Source organism: Elephantulus edwardii, unplaced genomic scaffold (assembly GCF_000299155.1).
Source record: "Elephantulus edwardii isolate Elephantulus edwardi_28Jun2011 unplaced genomic scaffold, EleEdw1.0 scaffold00141, whole genome shotgun sequence".
Taxonomy (NCBI): domain Eukaryota; kingdom Metazoa; phylum Chordata; class Mammalia; order Macroscelidea; family Macroscelididae; genus Elephantulus; species Elephantulus edwardii.
The window spans coordinates 5,239,924-5,261,643 of record NW_006399891.1 but is presented as its reverse complement, the minus strand read 5'-3'; the positions used below and the strand labels follow the sequence as shown (position 1 = coordinate 5,261,643).

The 21,720-nt window shown below is 42.0% G+C and overlaps 1 protein-coding gene across 1 annotated transcript in view; it reads left to right on the top strand.

The window, feature by feature from the left end:
* MAMDC2 (MAM domain containing 2) overlaps positions 1-21,720 on the top strand; it is a 233,989-nt gene that overhangs the window by 83,854 nt on the left and 128,415 nt on the right. Inside the window, exons 3-5 of the mRNA XM_006894405.1 lie at positions 2,158-2,429; positions 4,253-4,337; positions 7,244-7,381. Coding sequence (XP_006894467.1) covers positions 2,158-2,429; positions 4,253-4,337; positions 7,244-7,381 — 495 coding nt within the window. The remainder of the gene's footprint in view (positions 1-2,157; positions 2,430-4,252; positions 4,338-7,243; positions 7,382-21,720) is intronic.

The following is a 21,720-nucleotide window of genomic DNA, read 5'->3' as shown; positions in this document are numbered from 1 at the left end:
TTATTTTCATTAACATTTATAGAGATTTGGGATTTTCATTCATTCATTGTTGCACTTTTTTTCTTTACACCCCTTACCCCAGTTCACTCCTCTCTTTGAAAAGCAAAAGATAAACTTTTTCATTGGTATGCAATCCCCCCTACCCCGACACTCCCCACCCCATTGCACTCCGCTATACAACCTTAATTCTGGATTCCGGTGATAATCATATATGCTATCATATATCACTTTTAAACTGTTCTCTCCCTCATCTGTTTCAATTCAGTATACATAGAGGCTTTTTAATGGCTCATTTTTTTTCAAAAGTAGATTCACCGTTCTTTCTTCCAAAGTGCTTTTGGGTGACCTTGAACTTCTAACCTTTTGATTATTATATGAGTAAATGAAGTTTGTGCCATTTATAGACTCCCCTTAAGTGTGTACTTTCTCAGAAAAAGTTTGAAATGCTTTGGGCCTTCTATTTCAACCCTAATTCTCAAAGTCCTTATAATTCTTTCATTTGAGATAGTAGCAGAGACTAGGGAAAGTAGGATAGCACATATATATCCCCTCATGTCACAATGAAATAGCACTATGAGTCAAAAAGGGTTGTTATCAAAAGCCCAGTTTAATATTTCAAAATCTAAGAGAATCCACATGTAGGACATATAACTGAAGCAGTAAGCTGTGAGTCTAAACTGGCTTAGTGGTACACAAAACCAACAATTGCCGTTCTGGTGATTGCTTCAACATCCCCTTTTCTGCACAAGACAGGGCCTGGGTTGTCATCAAGAAGCAGTTGCTATTTACACCCAGTGGGTGGTTCCCATGCCAAGGAAACTGCCAGCTGGAGATAGATCTTGATCTTAAAACCCTTCAGCAGACAAAAAGATTCCCTGAAGACAATGCCCTAACTGTGAGGACAGTCATCAGTTTGGGGGGTGCTGGTCTGTCTGTACTCGCCACTGAGACAAGGATCATAGCCAAGATTGGCATCTGGGGTAACAAGCAGGGGAGAAGGGACTGAAGAATACAGCATAAAACAAAGCAGCATTGTAGGCCCTTTCTAGTAAGAGTCTGGTGTTAGGGTACTGAATCTGAAAGCAATAAGGTGGGAGGTCACACAATGGAGAACAACAGACTAATGCAGGTTAGAAAGGTTGTGGTCTCCAGAGACCCAGAGCAGATCATTTTGCTGCCATACAAAACGCAGACGTACTGAACTGAGTTGGGCAAGTTCCAGTTAAGATTCTTAGCTCAAAGTTTTTTTCCGTACAGTTTCAATATCCAAGTGCATCCAGAACACTTTCCAATGTTAAAAAGATAAAAGGAGTAAGGAAAGAATAAAAAGGAGGTGAAGAGTGAAAAGGATCAATAACTTAAAAAAAGACAAGATGAAGGAAGAGAGGAAGATGAAGGAGGCTAGGAAAGGGGAGGAAGGATAAGAGCAGATGGTTATTACTAGTCCCAGAATTCACTGTTTTCTAAGCTCTGTTGAACATGTCTCGTGCATACTTTCTCATTTAGTTATCCTAAGCCTAAGATCTAGTCATGGAAAAGCATAAGGATAAAAGATTTTATCCCTAATAAAAAAATTGGTTTTCAATTACATTTTCCTACCCGGTCCCAACAAGGTCCAGGTTGTAATATTGCAAGTCAAATGCAGAATACATCACTCCACATGAAGCAAGACAGGAGGAGATGGTCAAATCCTCCATGGCATTTTGATTCTGTCCTAGGTGCTTCATCTGTCCCTGCTGTTTCTCCAGGTTTTGATCACTCTTAGGCAGGGTTCTCAAATGCATATGCATATGGGAGTCAAGGTGCTGCATACAATGTGATAAGAAAGCTGGGTATAAAATCACAGTAGACACTGGGCTTCATATTAGAGGTTAGTAGGCAGTGGTGATGACTGTGGCAAAGTAGAGATCACATGCCACCCTCTAAAGATACAACACTACCCAGTTCTAGCCTGCTGTTGTCATGTGAGAAAGCAGCCCAAGTGTCACCAGACCTTTTCTAATGTTTCACAATCAAAGACATGGTATTGAGACAACGTTATGGAATTCAAACAAAATGCATGTGGAGATTGTCTGCTTATAAATGTTCTGCACCACTTATTTTCCTGACTTGCAGGCATACGATTGATTCCTCTTCTGTGTTCCTTTCTCTTTCCAGGACATTACATTTATGTAGACACTTCATTTGCCAAACAAGGTGAGAAGGCCATCCTGCTCAGTTCTGACTTGCAGGCCGAGGAATGGAGCTGCCTCCGTTTAGTGTATCAGATAACTGCATCTTCTGAGTCTCTGGCAGAGCCCAGCAAATTGAGCCTCTATGTGAGATTTGAAGATGAAAGCTTTGACCGCTTACTGTGGTCGACCAGAGAAACTTCAGACAGTTGGCTCATAGCCAGTCTGGATTTGCAAAACAGTCCCAGGAAATTCAAGGTAGGCGTCATCTAGGAAGAAGGCAGAGGGTTGGACATGGGTGTTTTGTGCTCTTTTGAGACCTTGTGAAAACTGCAGCCTTTGAAGTCATTTATTGCATTAAAATATGATCTTTTATAGTATATGCATTACAAAAGAATATTAGTAATGTAAGTTAATATTGTGGGGCTTTTTTCTCCTTTAAAATAACCTCTTCCGGAATTCTCACTTATTTAAATGGTCTTTCTTTAAGAATTTAAATGAGGTTAAACCTTTCAATAAAAATTGGCTTGTTAAGGGCAGCAAGGAGAATTCTCATTTCTTATAATTTGTTTTTGCCTCTTCCTTCCTTGTGTGTAGTATGTGTTTATATTTTTGTCCTAAGGGTTCGATTGCTGTAATTTTTACTAAAATGCCATATGTAATGAAAATATTTTTTAAAATTATTGATACATAAAGGTCATTATGTTTTCTTTTCAATATGGAATTTGTTCCTTCAGAGTGTGGGGAAAGAAAGGTGGAGAACCTACGACGAAGCTGAGTATGGACTGGGGTGGAGCTTGAGCATGGTTCTGCCTTTGGTTGTCCATGAGGCATATTTAGTGAGATTGTGTCAGGAAAACCCTCGTCATTCCTAAACTCCCTTTAATCCCCATCCTTTCCTCTTGTTCTGAAAGTGCTATCCCTCCTGCCTGCTCAGAGTCCCTCCTTGTCATGGTCTGAAAGAAGGCACATGGAGGGTGTAAGATTCTCCTATTTCATTATGTCCTCCCAACAGTATATCACACACTTAATCCACCAGTCTAAGGATGAAGTGTCAGGCTAAAACCACATCAGAAAAAAGTGATGTCTCTCAGATATAGGACAGACTGTGAACTACAACTGTATTTAAAACCAGGCACACAAATTGTCATGCTCCACATTTTGTATAAAATTTTCCCATTTTCTGATCACAGTAACTCAAAAGATTAGCTAAGAAACTTTGGGGCAAGTAGTTTATGTTAATGAAGGAAAAACATATCAGAAAGGGAGGGTGAGCATGGCACAATCTGAGGAAAATAATCAATGCTGCTGAATTATAATGTAGAAACTGCTGAATGTGTTTATATTCTGCTGTGCAGATTTAGCAAAACAACAAAACATAAAAGTAATATTTTTCTTAAAAGAAAAATAATTTTTCCCAAACTTTACATCTGTATAAAAAGTAGAAGTTAGTGTTTGAACCTCCATCATCTGCTGACACCTCCCACCACCAACACAAGTTATGTTTCCCATCTCCTCCTGAAAAGGTTTTTTACTGCTGAAGCCTCTGCTATCAGCTTCTGCTTTCCCCAGGAATACAGGCTCCTTTCTTCACCTCCACCAGCACTGGAGACAGTGCAAGGAGGGTAACAATCAGAGACAGATTCTTGAGTTTCTAATGAAACTTACCTCAAAGTTCTCAGTGTGTATGCATATTTCTTTGTATGCACAGGGGGCTCTGGTGATGTAGGGAATATGTTGCACTGGCAACCAAAAGGCAGGCAGTTTGAAATGACCGGCTGTTCTGCTGTTAGAAAGTTGGACAGTCTCCTTCTGTGCAAGTTACAGCCTCTGAAAACCCACTGGAGGGTGGATTCCAAATCAGCAGCAATGAGATATATACACATATGTGAACACATATATGTATATAAACACATTCTTTTAATAAAACACATAGTAAGGTTGGTCTCCAAGAGCAACTAGCTGGAAAAAATAATCTTGTTTTGCCCAGGATTGCTGAGTGACACGACTAGTATCTAATGACTCAACCAAAGAACCACATTGTTTTGAAGCCTAACCCCTTTTCCCCATGTGTTGTGCAGATTTTGACTGAAGGTGTCCTAGGGCGGGGAAACACAGCCAGTATTGCGCTCTTTGAAATCAAGATGACAACCGGCTACTGCATTGGTAAGTGGCTTTCATTTTCATTGAATCAGAATGTGAATTTTTTTAGTAAAAGCTGTGTTGCTAGAGGGAACTGACTCAGCCCTAGAAGCCATATTTGATAGAAAGGACTGCATATTGCACAGACATTTAAATTTTTTTGTAAGGTTCGCTTGCATGCTGTTTTGGTCTTAAGTGCAGTATAGCTCATTAAAGTTGTTTGGACTGCCTGAATTAACAATGGTGACCTCAGAGCTGCTGCCTTAACCTTAATAAGTTCTAATAAAAATCATTTCCAGTTTGCTGCAAACTCAGCTTTCTGTGGCTTTTCCCAGAAAATCAGTCATAGTGTAACTTCCCTTTCTCTCTTGGCACACCATCCCCCCATCCCTGCAGCCACCGATGTCACTTAGATGGCACTTGTTTGGGTGCCTCTTACCCGCCAGGTTCTGAGAGAAAAGGTATTAACTCCTGTCCTCTTTGCTCACACCTACTCCTCCACTCCTGAAATTATTTCTGTGTATAATAAATACTGGGAGGAAAAGAACAAGCCATGGGTGAGGGAAAGAGATGAGAAGATTGAGATGATTTAGTAAAATGGCTGCATTTGGACTAAAGTCCAAGAGGTAGAGGAATATAGTTGAGTAAAAACAGAGAATAGGAATAAAAGAGTAGTTCTTTGCGGGCAGACCTGTGTAGGAATAAAATACAGGGCAGGTCCAAATACACGTGTGAGCCTTCTTGAAGTGAGACTCAAGATCAACAATCTCCTCTCATGCAGTTTACAGCCTCAGAAATCTGCAGGAGGGTCAGTTACAAGTCAAAACTCAAGGACGATGAAAGAAGGGATTTGTGAAGAAGACTATTGATCCAGGCTGTGGAAGTCAGACTTAATGAATGTCATGTTCAGGAACCCCTGGAAGTCAAGTGTATCAGAGATGGTAAGGAAGAGCCAGGATAGGATGGGATTCAGATTTGTTGTTCATAGGGTCGATATGAGGGTACTCGACTCAATGGCACCCCAGAACCACAGCAAAAGTCAGTCAGCAGGGGAGGAGCAGGCAGCCCCCTGGCAGGGCGGTGACTGGCTGCCACGGGAAACAGGTCGGGAAGAAAAGAAAACATATAAGACAGGAAAGTTCATATAGGAAACTTGTAATCTTACAGAAAGGAGGTAGGACGGCTCTAAAATAGGAGGTTGGCAGTGGACTAGGCAAGCGGGGAAAGAGTGGAGAGTTTTCCATCATTTACAGTTTCAGAGACTGAGTGAGTGGGAGGAGCTAAAGGAGAGTCAGATGTGACTCTGAGCTCTGTAACCTTTCACCCAAACCACAATCAAATGGTTGGGAAGGATTCTGTACCAAAAAGAGGTTTTTGACAACTTCCCTAAAATCTCACTTCTCTGTTTTGACCTTTCAACGACGTCTTTAATGCAAGTATAAAAGAAAACAGGGGGATCCATGCTTCCTTGGGCCTTCATGTGGGCCACATTCCTTAAGGCAGCAGCATAGTCACCAGCATAACCAGAGACTAAAGTCAGACACCTGGAGGGACCCCACCTGTCAACTCAGCCTGCTGAGTCTCTTGTCCTCAGTGTCATCATCTGTGAAATGGGGAGAAGAAAATGCATACCTCATTAGATTACTATGCTCCCTAAAGTGAAAACACATTGGTAACTCAGCCAGGGCTTTGGCAGGAAGAAAACGGAAAACAGAGGGTACTGTCAACCTGAGGCATTTGAAGGAAGTTCAGTAAAAAAGGACTCCAGAGTGTGATAGGAGAAAGGAGAGAGAACCAGCAGAGGCTGGCAAAATGATCCAGGACTAGCAACCAGTGAGGCATAAACCATTATCATCGTGGATCTGAAGAAGCAGATGAAGAGAAGTTGCCAAAACCTGGAGACAAGACTTGAGTGGTGAAGACTTCACAAGGATGAGCATGCAGCCAACACGGAGACCTCGCAGTGTGGAAGCTGAGGGCATAAACATCCAACCTCGCTCTTCTCCCACCTTCCATTGGCCAAATCCAGCAGGAAGCCAGAGGCAGGAGATTGACATAGTCTGTATAGAACAGCCTCCAGAGACCAGCCAGCCTGGAGAGAGTAGATGTGCAAGCACAAATGGGAGATGGCCAGTACAGCCCAACTTCACATTTTTGATTGCAAGAACATGAGAGTCTATGAAGGCCCTGGCTTATGAGCTTCTCATTCCCACTAAGGGGAATCTGTTGACTGGGAATCGTTTATGTGAGCAAACATGGCAATACCACTGAAAAGCAAGGCATGAGGGATGTTCTTTTCTCATTTCTTCTTCACTCGGTAGCTACGGAAGAGACCCCAAGCCTAGGCTATCCCTGCCCACACTATTCTGACTGGGTTCTCACTTGTAAGAAAAGCAGGATATCACTAGCATCTTAGGAAGTACATGTCTCTTCCGTGGGCTTCTTACCTGCCACCAAGGGAGAAAGGGGTTGAGGAGTGGGCTACCAGCTGAGAGAATGGGTGGTGGGCAACATGTTTGAAGATTACTCAGCAATAACTCTGTGAGGTGGGAACATTATCCACTTTACACATATGAAGAGGCCAAGTTGGAAAGAAGTTCTAAGTCAGAGTTGCCACATGCATGGTCAGGAAGGAGAAGACCCATAGTCAGAAGGCACAATGCTGAGTTAGAACTTGATTCTTCAGAACCAGACAGCTTCCTACAACTGTCACCTTCATGAAAAGACTACATACGGCAGCATCAGTGTCTCACTTCACTCCATTCTTTGGTGGGTATTTTCCATGGGGTCCCCGTATACCTCTTCACTGTGCCAAGGGACAGAGAGAGGAATCTAACGCCATAAGGGGAAATTCCAGGTATGACAGCGTCTCCATAAAATGTGTTGAGTTTTGGTTTTTCCCCCTCTTTCTCTCTCTCCTGTCTTGCTAGAATGCGACTTTGAAGAGAATCATCTCTGTGGCTTTGTCAACCGCTGGAACCCCAATGTGAACTGGTTCATTGGGGGAGGAAGTATTCGGAATTCTCCCTCCGTCCTTCCCCAAGATCACACCTTCAAGAGTGAACTAGGTAAGCTTGGCATGGACTCAGCCCTTTGCCCAGGATCCATCTCTTCACACCTCCTGCTGGGGCTTCTCTCTCCTGGAGAAAGGAGGGACCACAAGCCCTGGTGGGAGAATAAGCCATGAGAGAGAAACAAACTGCAGATCAGATGTGAACTCTGTAGCCAACGAGAAGCCCATGCAGCTAAAGGCTTTTCGTCACCTGTCACATGGTCTTGCTTTTTACAAAGCTCTTATACTTTGCTTTCTCATGCATTAGATGTTCAATATTTCTTTTTTTCTAAAGATAAGGTTGGAAAAATCCCAAATTACTTTCCTCTAAAGCTAAAGTGAGTATCATGAGAACCTCCCCAGGCAATCAGGGGGAGCCAATCCTTCTGATGGAGCCCGAATGTAGTGTGTGGTGGGGCCCTCTAGTGGCCAAGTGGGCCGGGGTCCTCAGAGCAAAACGGAGCTGTTTTCAGGGGAAAGCATCCTCTAAAAGGAGACAAGGGCGAGATTTTAGGGCTTTCAGGCTCTGATTGCTCTTACTTGGATCCTTCTGGGCTTGGTAAAAGCCTAGATTCCTTACAGTTGCAAGACTTTTCAATCCTTAGCTCCAAGTCTTGCTGAGTAGTAGGAAGATTCTAGGAACTGACTTTTCGTAAGAGTTGTTTTGAGGGGCCATGAAGTCATCTATGACTCAGAGCATCCCTGTGAGCAACAGATCTGAACCTTCCGCTATCCCGAAGCGTCCTCATGATCGCCAGCATCTTTGAGCCCATGGTCACAGTCACCGTGCTGACCCATCTCGTTGAGGGTTTGGTTCTGCTGCAATGATTTGTTTTCTTTCTTGCTTCTTTGCCATGTGGATATGAAGACTATCTACTCAGCCCAATTAAATTGCTGCTGCTGCTCTGTCCTCATTTCTAAAGACACAACAGCTTTTCTTGGTTTTTCATCCTTTTTCCAATTCACTGTGGCCTGTCTTCAAACTTGAGCTCATCTTGATTCTGCATAGTCTTACTCTGACATTATTGCTCTCTTTACTCTTATTCTGTCTCATATATGCCCAGCACTTCAAATTCCATTTCCTAATGGAGCTGGGGTAGATAATACAAGCCAGTGATGTGGGTTGGCAGAGACCTATGCAGTGGACAGCCAACTATTCCGTACCACATTGCCATGTGAGCACGCAATCCCTGGATGCTAGATCTTTTGTTTTTCATGATGATTTGCAAATAAGACTTTTCATGTGACTTTTCTCAAAATTTTGTTGCTATTTTATTCATGTTGGTGAATATTTTCTTTAAAAAAAAAAACAAAATCCAAAAAACTTTGTGTGAACCAACAGCACACATCTGCAGGTCGGATCCAGCTGGTCAGCTTCTTCATTGTAATTTTTATACAATTCTTTTCTTTTTTCAACATGTCCAGTCTTGGCTTCTAAGAACAAAATGCCTGTAAGTGCCCACGTACATAATAAAGGTTGGAATTCTCATAGGGCTTAATTGTGTAAGACAAACCCAATTTTAGATCTTGCATTTTTATTCATTTGATCCCGCGTAAAGTGTGACAGGAGAAATGAAAATTAAAATGGCAGCGTGCTGTCTGGGCCCTGCCCACCTCGAAGAACATAATTTCAAGAAAGGGAAAGAGATTTTTACCACAAACAAATGTAATGAAAGTAGCTTGTGCCAAGTGTTGTAAGATTATTACCACACCCTTCCCATCTTCCCACAAAAAGGCAATGGGTATTGGGAGATAGATTAAGTTATTTCCTGTTGGAAGACCCTAGAAGGCATAATGAGAGAAGGAAATTGCCTTTGAAAGACAGTAGTGATTTCAGCGAGCTCTGGTGGCCTAGTGGCAAGAAACTGAACTGCAAGCCCAGAGGTGCACAGTTCAAATCCACCAGATGCTCTGCTGAAGAAGGAGGGACAATCTCCTCCTGTACACGTCAGATCCAATTTGACGGTACACACATAACAAATTTAAAAAAAAAAAAAGACAGTAGTGATTTCACAGGCTGAGTGAACAGAGGCTGGAGCAGGGATGCATTGGGATCAGTATATAGTCATACAGCAGTAATTACAAGGAGTAGGCAGAAGCAGACAGCTTGAAAGCAGTGGAGGGGACAGACAAGTTCTAAGACACCAGGAAAGAAAATTTAAATTTATCCTTTGGGTCAGGGAAATCCACTGATTTGTGTCTTTGAGTAGAGGGTGAAAACTGTTACAGCCATTCCTGTAAATTAATTAATCTGGCTATGATGATGATGATGTCAGAAAATAGAGCAGAAAAAGACTAAAAATTAAAGAGCAAAAGAATGTTTCCAGAAAGCATTTCTTTATGTATCTGGAGCCATTCCAAAAGGAATTGGGACGGGGGAAAAGAAATATATTTTTACTCTCTTCTTTTAGAAGTTAAATATCTCTCTTTAACAAACGATTGGGGTTTCCATATGTGTGTGCCATATTTCAGGAAGCCCTAGTTCGTAGGGGAGTTGTTCTGCTAACGGCAGAGAAGGGTGGACACTCTCCCTACTTGTGATTTGCAATCTTGGAAAGGCAGTCTTAGCCCTACAGACAAACACGGACCGTCACCACCAGAGTGGCTGTGGTTCCCCGGAATCACACGACAGAAGACAGTTACTTTAGATGACTGGCTAGTTAGTCTATGAGTCTGCCTGAGCATTTCCAAAGAAAACTTGGTGGATTCAAAACAACAACATGTTAGTACCTCATAAGCCCTTTGTTTAAGTAAGTAAACAACTAACACTCTTTGGGAGTTTGAAGAAAGAGAAGTCAAGTGACTTTTTTTCAATTTATGGAAGTAGGCTAATATTGAGATTGCTTTCCCGTCACAGCTTAAGAATCTGCAGCAAGGAGCAGAGGGGAACTTGAAAGACTGGTGCATTAAAATTGCAACAATCCCTTCTTGTCATCATCAGTTTTCAACAGAGGTAGAAGCTTAAGTATGAGAAAGTGTTAGAGAACTTTCCTGAATTTGTTTAAAAATCAGGTCTTACCTCGTGTCCCCTCGGCAACCAATATGATCTACTGATGATTTATTCAATGCGTGCAATTTTTCATCTTCATTGATGGCAAGGACCATTGATGGCTGGAGAGAACACATATTCCTAGGGAGGAACAATAGCACTGTGAGCTAGTACTTAGTCATTCATTTCACTCTGTTGACTGCATGCAATTCATCCTTTGAAAATCACATTACTTGTAGTCTTCATCATTCTCATTTGTTACCATACAACATTCTGACCTTATTTGTGTTCAAAAAAGGTAGGAAAAGGGTGCTAGGCTAGGACTTAGAGTGCTTGAGGCCCCGGAGCAGCTATTGTACCCCAGCTATGTCCCTTTGAGCACTTATTTAACTTCCATTTGCCTGTCTATTAAATGAGAAATTTTCATTCAGTGCTGGATAATATGGCTTTGCACTTAATGTTTACTCTTCTTACTTTATGTCATATGCCAAAATAGCCAAAGTCACCACCTATTGAGACTTATTGGGTTTCTGGGATCACAAATTTTTTTTTATTTTTAATAATTTTTGAGGTTTGTGGTTTTTTTTAAAAAAAAATTATTTTAATGAAAGTTTACAGAGCCTTATGGTTTCCAGTCATTCATTGTTGCATTTTTCTCTCTGTCCCCTCTTCGCCCCCCCCCAGTTCACTCTTCTCCTTGAAAAAAAATAAAAACTCTTTCATTGTTATGGATTACCACCACCCCACCCCACCCCGCCGCAAAGGTCCACTCCACTAAGCAACCTTCACTCTGAACTTCTGTAATGACAGTTTTCTCCCTCATCAGTTTTAGTGCAATATAAATCATTCCTCCCCTCCTTTTCTGTCTTTTCTCAACCCTGATATCAGTCCTGTTTTACAACAGTGGCACTATGCAATATTTGTCCTTTCGTGACTGAGATATTTCACTCAGCATAATGTCCTCCGGGGTCATTCATTTTGCATAATATTTCATGAGTTCCTTGTTTTTCAATACTGCATAGCATTCCATTGTGTGAATATACCAGAGCTTTCTCTATCCATTCATTTGTTGATGGGCACTTGGGTTGTTTCCAGCTCTTTGCCATTATGAACAAAGCCACAATAAACATGGGTGTGCATATATCTGCTTGGGTGGTGGTTATGGTTTCTTTGGGGTATATTCCCAGTAGTGGAATTGCTGGGTCAAATGGTATCTCTATTTGCAACTTTTTGAGAAAGCACCATACTGCCTTCCATAGTGGTTGCGCCATTTTACACTCCCACCAACAGTGAATAAGGGTTCCAGTTTCTCCACAACCTCGCCAGCATTTGTTGTTTGCAGACCACAAATCTTTACATGAGGAGACTGCCCATCTTTCTCTTGCTGAGTGGCTGATGGAAGAGAACCACTAACTTTTTGGTTCATAGTCCAAGTGGAAACTACAAACTTTGAGAAACAGCAATAAGTTATAGAAAGGCTTGAAGGTCTTTTGTTCATAGGGTCACTATGAGTCATGCTCAAGTCAACAGCAATCAACAACATCAACAGTCCAACTGTTACACCATTTGACATTGTTTGTTGTCGTTAAGTGCCCAGGGAGCGCCACCAATTACAGTGTCACAGTGTTCAGCTTCACAGCAACCACAAGTTACCTCTGTATGGCAAGTGGACACACCAGGGCTATACAACCTAGGAGAATGTTTCACCAAAAACAAAGACATTTGGCATGGGGTGGGGGACGGGGAGGAAATTAAGGAGTGAGAAAAGGGGAACACAATTTGTCTAGCTTTTGGAGAGGAAAGCAGAGATAGACACAGTGGCACGGACATAACCTCAGAAGCACAAAGATTTGCTGCCCAGGTGTTGTCATTCCTGCCGTAAGTATTTGTCTCCTTTCCTCTCCTGCTACCTCTTCTTATCTCCTCTGTTGATTGTCCTCCTTTTTATCATCTGCCTTGGATTTCCTAAAACCATTTCCATTAGTGTTTTAGTCCCCCGGTGTCAAAGGGCTAAAAAAGTAACTAAAAAGAAAAGAAATAAAGAAGTGGCTGAAGGGAAGCGACTTCCGGAAACTGTCCAGTCCAACTTCCAGCAACCCACAGGTTTATGCATCAAAACCCAAATATTCAAATTGGAGACTTCTTCATTCATCATTGCTCACTTATGTATCCCTTTATTCAACAAAACAGAAGTACTTTTTTAAAAATGTGTTGTTGTAGTAAGATGTACATGACAAAAATTTTCCATTTTAGCTGTTTTTATGCTTATAATTCAGCTACATTGATTGTTCATGATGCTGTGTAACTAGCACCATTATTGCTTTCCAGAAGTTATTTATCACCCCAAACAGAAAAGCAGTGCACTTTCAGCAGTAACATCCCATTCCCCCTTCCTCCAGACACTAGAAGCCACCAACAAACTTGTCACTACTCATTTACTTATTCCAAATATTTCATATAAATGGAAATATTCAGTAGTTGTCTTTCTTAAAAAAATCATTATTAATTTTTTATTTGAGTGAAAGTTTCATAAATCACATTGGTCCGTCATTCTATCATTCATTCACATTTGTATGAACATATAGACCTGAGACACAAAGTGAGATCTGTACACTGATGTTCATAGCAGCATCATTCACAATAGTAATAATAATAAATGCTGTGTAACGTGGGAAGACTAGAGAGCTAGAAGTAGTTGTCTTTTTAATCTGATTTATAACACAGAACATAATGTTTTCAAAGATTATCCATGTGATGGCATGTATCCGAATGTGTCTTTCTGACACATTGAAGGCTAAATATTGTTCTGTAATGTGGTTATGTCAAGAAGACAGAGATTCTCACCACTGGACCAATTGCTAGCATCAGGATGGATGGCGAAGAGATTAAGATTGTTCACAGCTTCAGTTTGCTCGGCTCCATGGTCAACACTCTTGGCACCAGCAGCCAGGAAATCAAAAAACATACTGCGATAGGAAAGTCTGCTGTTAGGGACCTCTCTAAAGTACTCAAGAGCAACGGTGTCTCTCTGGAGACTAAGGTGCGCCTGATACAGGCCATGGTCTTTGCAATCACTTGTTATGCATCAGAGATTTGGACAATGACTAGGGAGGACAGAAGGAGAATTGATGCCTTTGAGCTGTGGTGCTGGAGAAGAGTATGGAATGTACCATGGACTGCCAGGAAAACAAACAGATTCATCTTGGAGAGGATTAAACCAGGCTACTCCTTGGAGGAAAGGATTCTGGGGCCTCGTCTGACATACTTTGGACATGTTGTGAGGAGAGACAGGTCCTTGGAGAGGGACATCATGCTTGGGAGGGTGGAGGGACAGCGCAGGAGGGGAAGATCCTCTTTGAGGTGGATTGATTCAGTGACTGGGGTAATCGGAATGGGTGTGTCAGAGGCAATGCGATTGGCACAGGATAGAGCAAGGTTTAGAGCTGTTGTACATAGGGTCGCTATGAGTCACAAACGACTTGATGGCACACAACAACTACAACAACAAACAATGTGGTTATACTGTTCTCTGTTTATCTACTTACTTATTGATGGGGCATTGAGTTGTTTTCACCTTTTGGCTTGTATGAACCATTCTATGATGATAAATAAGCATTTTTTTGTATGCCAAACATTCATAAATAACTTCATGATACAAAAACTGACCTCAAAGAGAAGACAGAACCATCTCTTCCCAAATACTCTCCTTGGGGATGGAGAAATCTTGATGATGGTGCCAAATAGGGCAAGATTCCGATCTATTGTTTGTAGAGTCTTGATGGCACCCAACAAGAATAGCACATCTAAGAAGAATACTTGTTAGTGTGTAAAATAATCATTCTATTTGAAAATAAGAAGAGTCTGTGGTCAAATAAACTGGAAAAACTTTAAGTTAAAGAAAGCTAAACAGTTCATTTTAGGATTTCTCACAGCTGTGTGTTGAAACATATTACGGCATTTCTCAGTTTATCTGAACACAAAGCTCTATGTGAACAAGTAGTTATATACACAGTGATTAGATAAGTGATACAGGGCCAAAGAGAAGTAAAAAGATCACCTGGATTTGTGGGTTCAAGAAAGGCTCCTGAGGGGAAGCACTAGCAGAACTGGGGCTTTAACATTTAAAGGCCAGCTGAATAAGGGGAAAGTAAGTAAAGTCTTTGCAAAGGCAAAGAGATGTGAAAATGGTGAGCTTCCTTAATATTTGGTGGGCAATTGAGAATGCCAGGATATAGGACAAAGATAGAAAAGCCCTTTGGAGCTAGGTTATGTTTCTACTTAAAACTATGAGTCTGGAAGTCTACATTCTACTGGCTTCTGCTAACTCCTCTCTGTTTTTTCTCTCCGATTGCTGCTCTCCAAACTTCAGGACTCATGATTTGTTTGTCTGTTCTTTAACCAACAGGTATTTCATCCCCAACAAGTATAAACACACACACAGACTTATACCTGCAGTCCTGTATAGGGCAACGTTTAAAAATTATTAGTTCTAAAAATGCTACCACATTTTCTTTGAAAAGCTCTGTGCCCCCCAAGAGCTCATAGATTTGACCAGAATCGCTCGTGGGAAGTAATGTCAATGGAGGCAATGTGCTAAGGAGAGAAGTTGCCTTTCTCACTACACCTGCCATTTGTTGGGCACAGTGACCTGGTAACCACAGCAATGGGCTCAAGTGTATCAGAGATAATGAGGATGACACAGGGTAAGACAGGGTATTCAAATCTGTTGTTCATAAGATCACTCTGAGGCATACTCCACTCGACAGCACCTAACAACCCCACAATTCACTTTCCTTGAACTCTACCCATTTGAGTGGCAAAGATTAAATGGTTCAAACGTCTGCCCAAAGCAGCAGATTTTGTTCCTTGTAAACCCAGATCATGTTCCTTCTCATACCAGAAGCAGCTCATCCGTTTGCTTTTAGGTAAAATGGAGAAAAGAACAACAGGAGGAAGTGAAGCTGTGTATCTGCAGAGGAACTTCAGAGCTCCAGAGAGAGCTGAGCAGGCCTTCTAGAAAGTTCTGTGTGTCTGCACAGAAGTTTCGGAGCTCCAGAGAGAGCTGGGGAGGCATTCTAGAAGGTTCTGGGGTTTGTTTGCACTATAGAAAGGGAAGAGTGCATGTAATATCTGAAGAATAAGATGTGAATATTATTTCTCCTTTATTTGCTTTAATAGTTTGCCATACCGCATTCACTTTTGGTTGCTGTGAGGCTGAACACCGTGACACTGGTGTGTCAAATGCATTCATGATTGGCTACCTAATGTGGACAGAGAGTTGAGTGGAGCTCCCCAATTAAAACACGCTTGGAAGGAGGAGTGGCATCCACTTCCATAATAGCTTGCCTCCGGAAACCCTATGAACCTGGAGAGAGGATGAAAGGCACCCAAGCATCAAGGACTCTCCTTCATAGGGTTGCTATGAGTCGCCTGCGACTCCACTGCATTTAACAACAACAAACAACAGTTTGTCCAAAACAGTGAATAATTTTTTTTCTTTTTAAAAATTGAACCCTACTAAAACCAAGGACTATAAACTTCATTAAAGAAAAACTTGGTCCTAATCCAGGACATAAACAGTCTTCCAAGTATCCTGAAAAATCTACAACAAGGAGAAGATAAAATAGATAAATGGGACCTTCTAAGAATCAAATCCCTATGCACATCCAAAAACTTCTCCAACAGGGTAAAAAGGGAAGCCACCGACTGGGAAAAAGTGTTTGGTAATGACATGTCAGATAAGGGACTTATATCTAGAATTTATAAAATACTTGAGCACCACAACAAGATAAAGGTAAATAATCCAGTTGAAAAATGGGCACAGGATATGAATAGACACTTCACCAAAGAAGACATTCAGATGGCCAACAAACACATGAAGAAATGTTTAAAATCCCTAGCTTTAAGAGAGATGCAAATCAAAACAACTATGAGATATCATCTCACCCCAGTCAGAATAGCAAAATTTAACAGAACAGCAAACAACAAATGTTGGTGAGGTTGTGGAGAAACTGGAATCCTTATTCACTGTTGGTGGGAGTGTAAAATGGTGCAACCTCTGTGGAAGGCAGTATGGCACTTTCTCAAAAAGTTTCAAATAGAGATACCATTTGACCCAGCAATTCCACTACTGGGAATATACCCCAAGAGACCATAACTGACATCCAAGCAGATATATGCACACCAATGTTTATCGCAGCTCTGTTCACAATAGCAAGGAGTTGGAAACAACCTAGGTGCCCATCAACAAACGAATGGATAGAGAAGCTGTGGTATATTCACACAATGGAATACTATGCTGCATTGAAAAACAAGGAACTTATTCAATATTATCCAAAATGGGTGAACCTGGAGGACATTATGCTGAGTGAAATATCTCAGTAGCAAAAGGACAAATATTGCATGGTGCCACTGCTATAAAATGGGACTGATATCAGGGTGGGGGTAAGACTGAGAAAAACTGGATAAATTGTGTATACTGGACTGAAACAGATGAGGGACTGAATAATTTAAAAGCGATGTATGATAGGATATTATGGTTATCACAAGAGTCCACAATTAAGGTTGCATAGTGGAATGTACTTGGGGCAGTGGGAGGGGTGCAGGGGGATTGTGTACCAGGGAGGGAGTCTTTCTTTTACTTTTGAAAGAGACGAGAGAACTGGGGGGTGGGGGAAGAGGGCTGGGCGGGTAGAGAAGTGCAGCAATGAATGAATGGAAATCCAAATTCTCTGTAAATGTTCATTAAAATTATTTTTAAAAAATTGAACCCTATATCCTCAAATTCTTGATTCATGATGCAAATAACACAGTAATAATTAACACAGTAAATAACACAGTAATAATTGTGGGGGAACACCTTTGTAACACTGACAGGGATGTGATTTTATCCTATTTTTCTGACTCAGTTCTGATTCATCACGAATGTATTTTTCCCCTCCTTTGTTAATATTTTATGAAGTGAAACAAAATCTTTCAGGAGGCAGCCTAGTGGCAGCTCAGATCCTTGCTGGTTTTGATGTGCCTTTGCACAAAGAAGGTAATTGCTGGAAAAATAATGAGGGTCATCATTTCTTTGTGGAGATCCTATCAATTAAGCCTGCTTATGGTGCCTCTAGGAAGGAAGTGGACATACTGTCAGATCTAAAATAAGGTCAGAGTGACTTCATTCCACCCGAGTCCAGGAGATGCATGGATCAGCTCTCCATAACTCATGACACTTTTTTCGCATTTTGGATTGGACTGCACGCCGGTGTCATCTTAACCACACCTATTCGTTTACTCTCTATTGATCTGTTTGCTTCATTGCACATCACTCAGGAGAGGACAAGCTTGAGGCACTTTGATCTTTTTTTTTAAACTATTGTCTTTAAGCTCTGCTAGATCTTCTCTGACCTTGGATGACTTGCCAGCCTTCCAGCCACTTCCAGGTATTAAAGAATAGACTGATGTTAAAGGATTAAGTTCCATTAAGTCAGAATCCCAGTGTTTCATCCAACTCAACTCCTTTCCCAGACCACAGAGCTGCAGAAGGGAAAGGGGGTGGTGCTGGGCTCCACTTTACTCTTCTCTCTTCCCTCTTCACTCACTGTGCTGTCTGTGACACCTCCAGAGTTGAGGAAAGAGTAGTTGATGGGGGAAGGAACATAGAGGCAAGGAGCAGGAATAAGACCCAGTCTGCTGTTTCATCTGATGCTCTTCACACTGTAGATGGCCATCTGCTGGATAACAGCCAATGGAGAATCACGCTTTGTCTTTTCCAGCCAGACATGATGCACTTTTTGACAGAACACCTATGGATTCCTATATTAAGCTGTGGAGTTAACTGTCCACAATTAATAGAGATCTTGTACATAACAGAGCAAAATACTGCCCAGTCTTGCACCATCCCCAGGATCAGATCAAGTGCTGGGACTGATAGGGTTTCCCCTGGCTACTTTTCAGACCTGGGTTGACAGGCTTCTCTTCTAGTATATCTCAGACTAGAAGCTCCACTCAGACCTGCTTAGCATCATAGCAGCATGCATATCTCTGTATTAGACTGTGAAGTGGTGCCTGTGTTTGAGGTGCATTGGTGGGAATTGAGCCACGGTCTCCCACAGATGAAGGTGAACCACTACTGACCTCTTATGAATTCCTTTTAGCTTCTATTTTCAGGAGGTCTAAGTCCAAAGCAAATGAGATAAATGTTCACCATCCTTGCCTCTAACATCCTTGCACTCTGGTTACACTTCCTTCAGGACAGATTTGTTTGTTCTTTTGACAGTCCACAGGATATTCAATACTCTTTCCTAGCACCACAATTCAGTCATTTATCCTTTTCCAGTCTTCCTTAATCATTGTTCAAGTTTCAGGTGCATACGAGATGATTGAAAATATGAGGGTCTGGGTCAGGCACACCTTAATCTTAACTGAAATCGATGTTGTTGAGTTGTGGTGTTGGAGAAGAGTGACAAATATCCCATGGACTGCCCAAAGAACAGACAGGTCTTAAATAAACTGCAACCTGAGGGCTCCTTAGAGACAAAGATGAAGCATCACACTTTGGACATGTTGCTAGGAGAAGTTATTCCTGGGAAAGGGACATCATGCTTGGAAAGGTGGAGGCTCAGTGAAAGAGAGGAAGACCCTCAATGCGATGGATTGACATGATGACTGTGGCAACGGGCTTAGGTAAGTCAGAAATAAAGAGGATGGCACAGGATAGAACGGGGTTCAGATCAGCTGTTCATAGAGTCGCTATGAGTCTTATTCAGCTCGGTAGCCCCTAATAACGACCACCACTGTGCCCTTTAGAATTTTGGGGATGTTCTTAATAGCAGATTTCCCTAGTGCAACCCATCTTTTGATTTCTTTTCTGTTGCTACCATGAGTGTTGATTGTAAATCCCCACCAAAAATCAATCCTGACAACTTTAGTCTTTAGATGGGGACATCTATCATGATATTGCCTATGGATTCAGTGGTGAAGATTCTTGTTTTCTTGATGTTGAGATGTAAGTCATACTGAAGTCACCACTTTTTGGTCTAGGACATGCAGTGGTTAAGTACTGAGTTATGAACAGAAAGGCCATGGTTTGACTACACCAGCCAGTGAAGGAGAAAGATGTGGCATTTGGCTTCCCTAAAGAGTACAGACTTAGAGACCTTACAGGGCAGGTCAACTCTGACCTGTGCAGTTGCTAGGAATCAGTTTTGACTTTGTTTTGGTCACCTCTTTAGAAGTCTTACTTGGCACGAACTTTTTAAGCACTTGACTACTAACCAGAAGCATAGCAGTTAGAACCCACCCAGGGGATTCTCAGAAGATAGACCTAGTGATCTACTTCCCAAAGTCACAACCTTAAAAATCCCATGGAAACTAATTCTTCTCTGAAATACACGGTGCCACCATCCGCTGGAGCAGACACAGTAGCAACTAGCTCATTGTTTTTGTTATCACTTGTTACCAATTGTTCTCACTCTTGGGGTCTCAGCAGGCACTTGAAGTTATAGGTGATGTCCATGTAGGCTGACATACACATTGAAAGCTGTTTAAAGAGTATACCGTAAAAGCCATCCAAACCCCTAGAATTTCGAGTTATAAAAGCAATGCCAGCTTCATGGACTGGTACAGCAGGCATGACAACTTGCCGACTTTTAGTGCTGTCTCCCCGCAATGGCAGCAGATCAATGGATGCTTCCATCTGGCGTAATATGTTCCTCCAGACTAAGTGTTCCCCTTACCGGAGAGACAGCTTGTCCAGACAGCCCGGGGCATGGACACAGACATCACAACCAGAGTACAAACGTGGCCAATGGCGCTGAATCACAGCTGAGTCAAAGGAAGCCTTTGGTATGTGTCCAAGCCAAGGGCAATTTTTACAAAATGCTGGTTAGCCAGACTATTTGAAAAGACCAGGGGATGCCCTCAGAGTTCTTCTCCTAATCTGAGAGAAAATGGCTGGCTATCAGAGTTCTTTAATTCTGAATGAACAGTCTAGGAAATACAGAGGCTGCTGTAGAGGAACAAGGTAGCTTCCTTCAGAGGCAGGTTTACAGACCATCTGAAGGCTTTATCCCAGAAGGGGTCTGGGGTTCGGCTGGCATGACCACGTTGTTGTTGTTGTTGTTGTTGTTGTTATGTGCCATCGAGTCGTTTGCGACTCATAGCGACCCTATGTACAAGAGTTCTACCCTGTGCCAACCTAGCCATCTCAAATGCACGTATTCCCACCACTCCACTCACAGAATCAATCCATCTCATCGAGGGTCTTCCTCTCCTTTGCCGCCCCTCCACTCTGCCAAACATGATGTCCCTCTCCAAGGACCAGTCCCTCCTTGCAACATGCCCAGAGTATGTCAGACGAAGCTTCAGAATCCTTGATTCCAGGGAACATTCTGGCTTCACCCTCTCCAGGACAAACCTGTTTGTTCTCCTAACAGTCCATGGTATATTCAACACTCTTCTCCAGCACCACAGCTTAAAGGCATAAATTCTCTAGCAACCCTATTTACTGTCCAACTCTCTGATGCATAGCACGTAATTGTGAAGACTATAGCCCAGATCAGGCGCACCTTAGTCTCCAGCCTGACGTCGTTGCTCTTCAGTACTCTTGAGAGGTCCCTCACAGCTGACTTTCCCAATGGAATTCATCTCTTGATTTCCTGACTGCTGTTACCAAGAGTGTTGATTGTGGAGCCAAGCAAACTAAAACTGTTAACTATCTCAATCTCTTCAACCATCCATACTGATGCTGCCAGTTGGCCCAGTGGTGAGAATCTTTGTTTTCTTGATGTTGAGCTTCAATCCATATAGGAGGCTGCAGTCCTTGACCTTCGGCAGCAAGCGCTTCAGGTCCTCCTCAGTTTCAGCAAGCAGGGTTGTGTCATCTGTGTAACACAGGTTGTTGATGACTCTCCCACCAATCCTGATGCCACATTCCTCTTTGTACAGCCCAGCATCTCGGATGATCTGTTCTGCATAGGTTTTTCTTTTTTAACACATTTCTTTTCCTAAAACTGCAGCTCTTTGCACAGTAAATGCAGAATTAGAGAATACCAGACAGACTTCCTTTCAAAAAATGGCAAAACAGTACAGCTATTAGGGTGCTAGAGGTAACAGTTTTGAAGCACTGTCTCACATACTTTGGGCATGTCACAGGAGTCCTTGGAGATGAGCATCATGCTTGGAGAAGGGCATCATGTTTGGAAGGATAGAGGGTCTGCCAGAGGAGGAAAACCCTGGATGAAAACGACAATCCTACCAAATGCAAGTTACACGTTCAATTGCAATCCCAATACAAATACAAATACTATTCTTTAATGAGATGAAAAAGACAATCTCCAGTTTCATTTGGAATGTAAAGAGACCCAGAATAAGCAAAG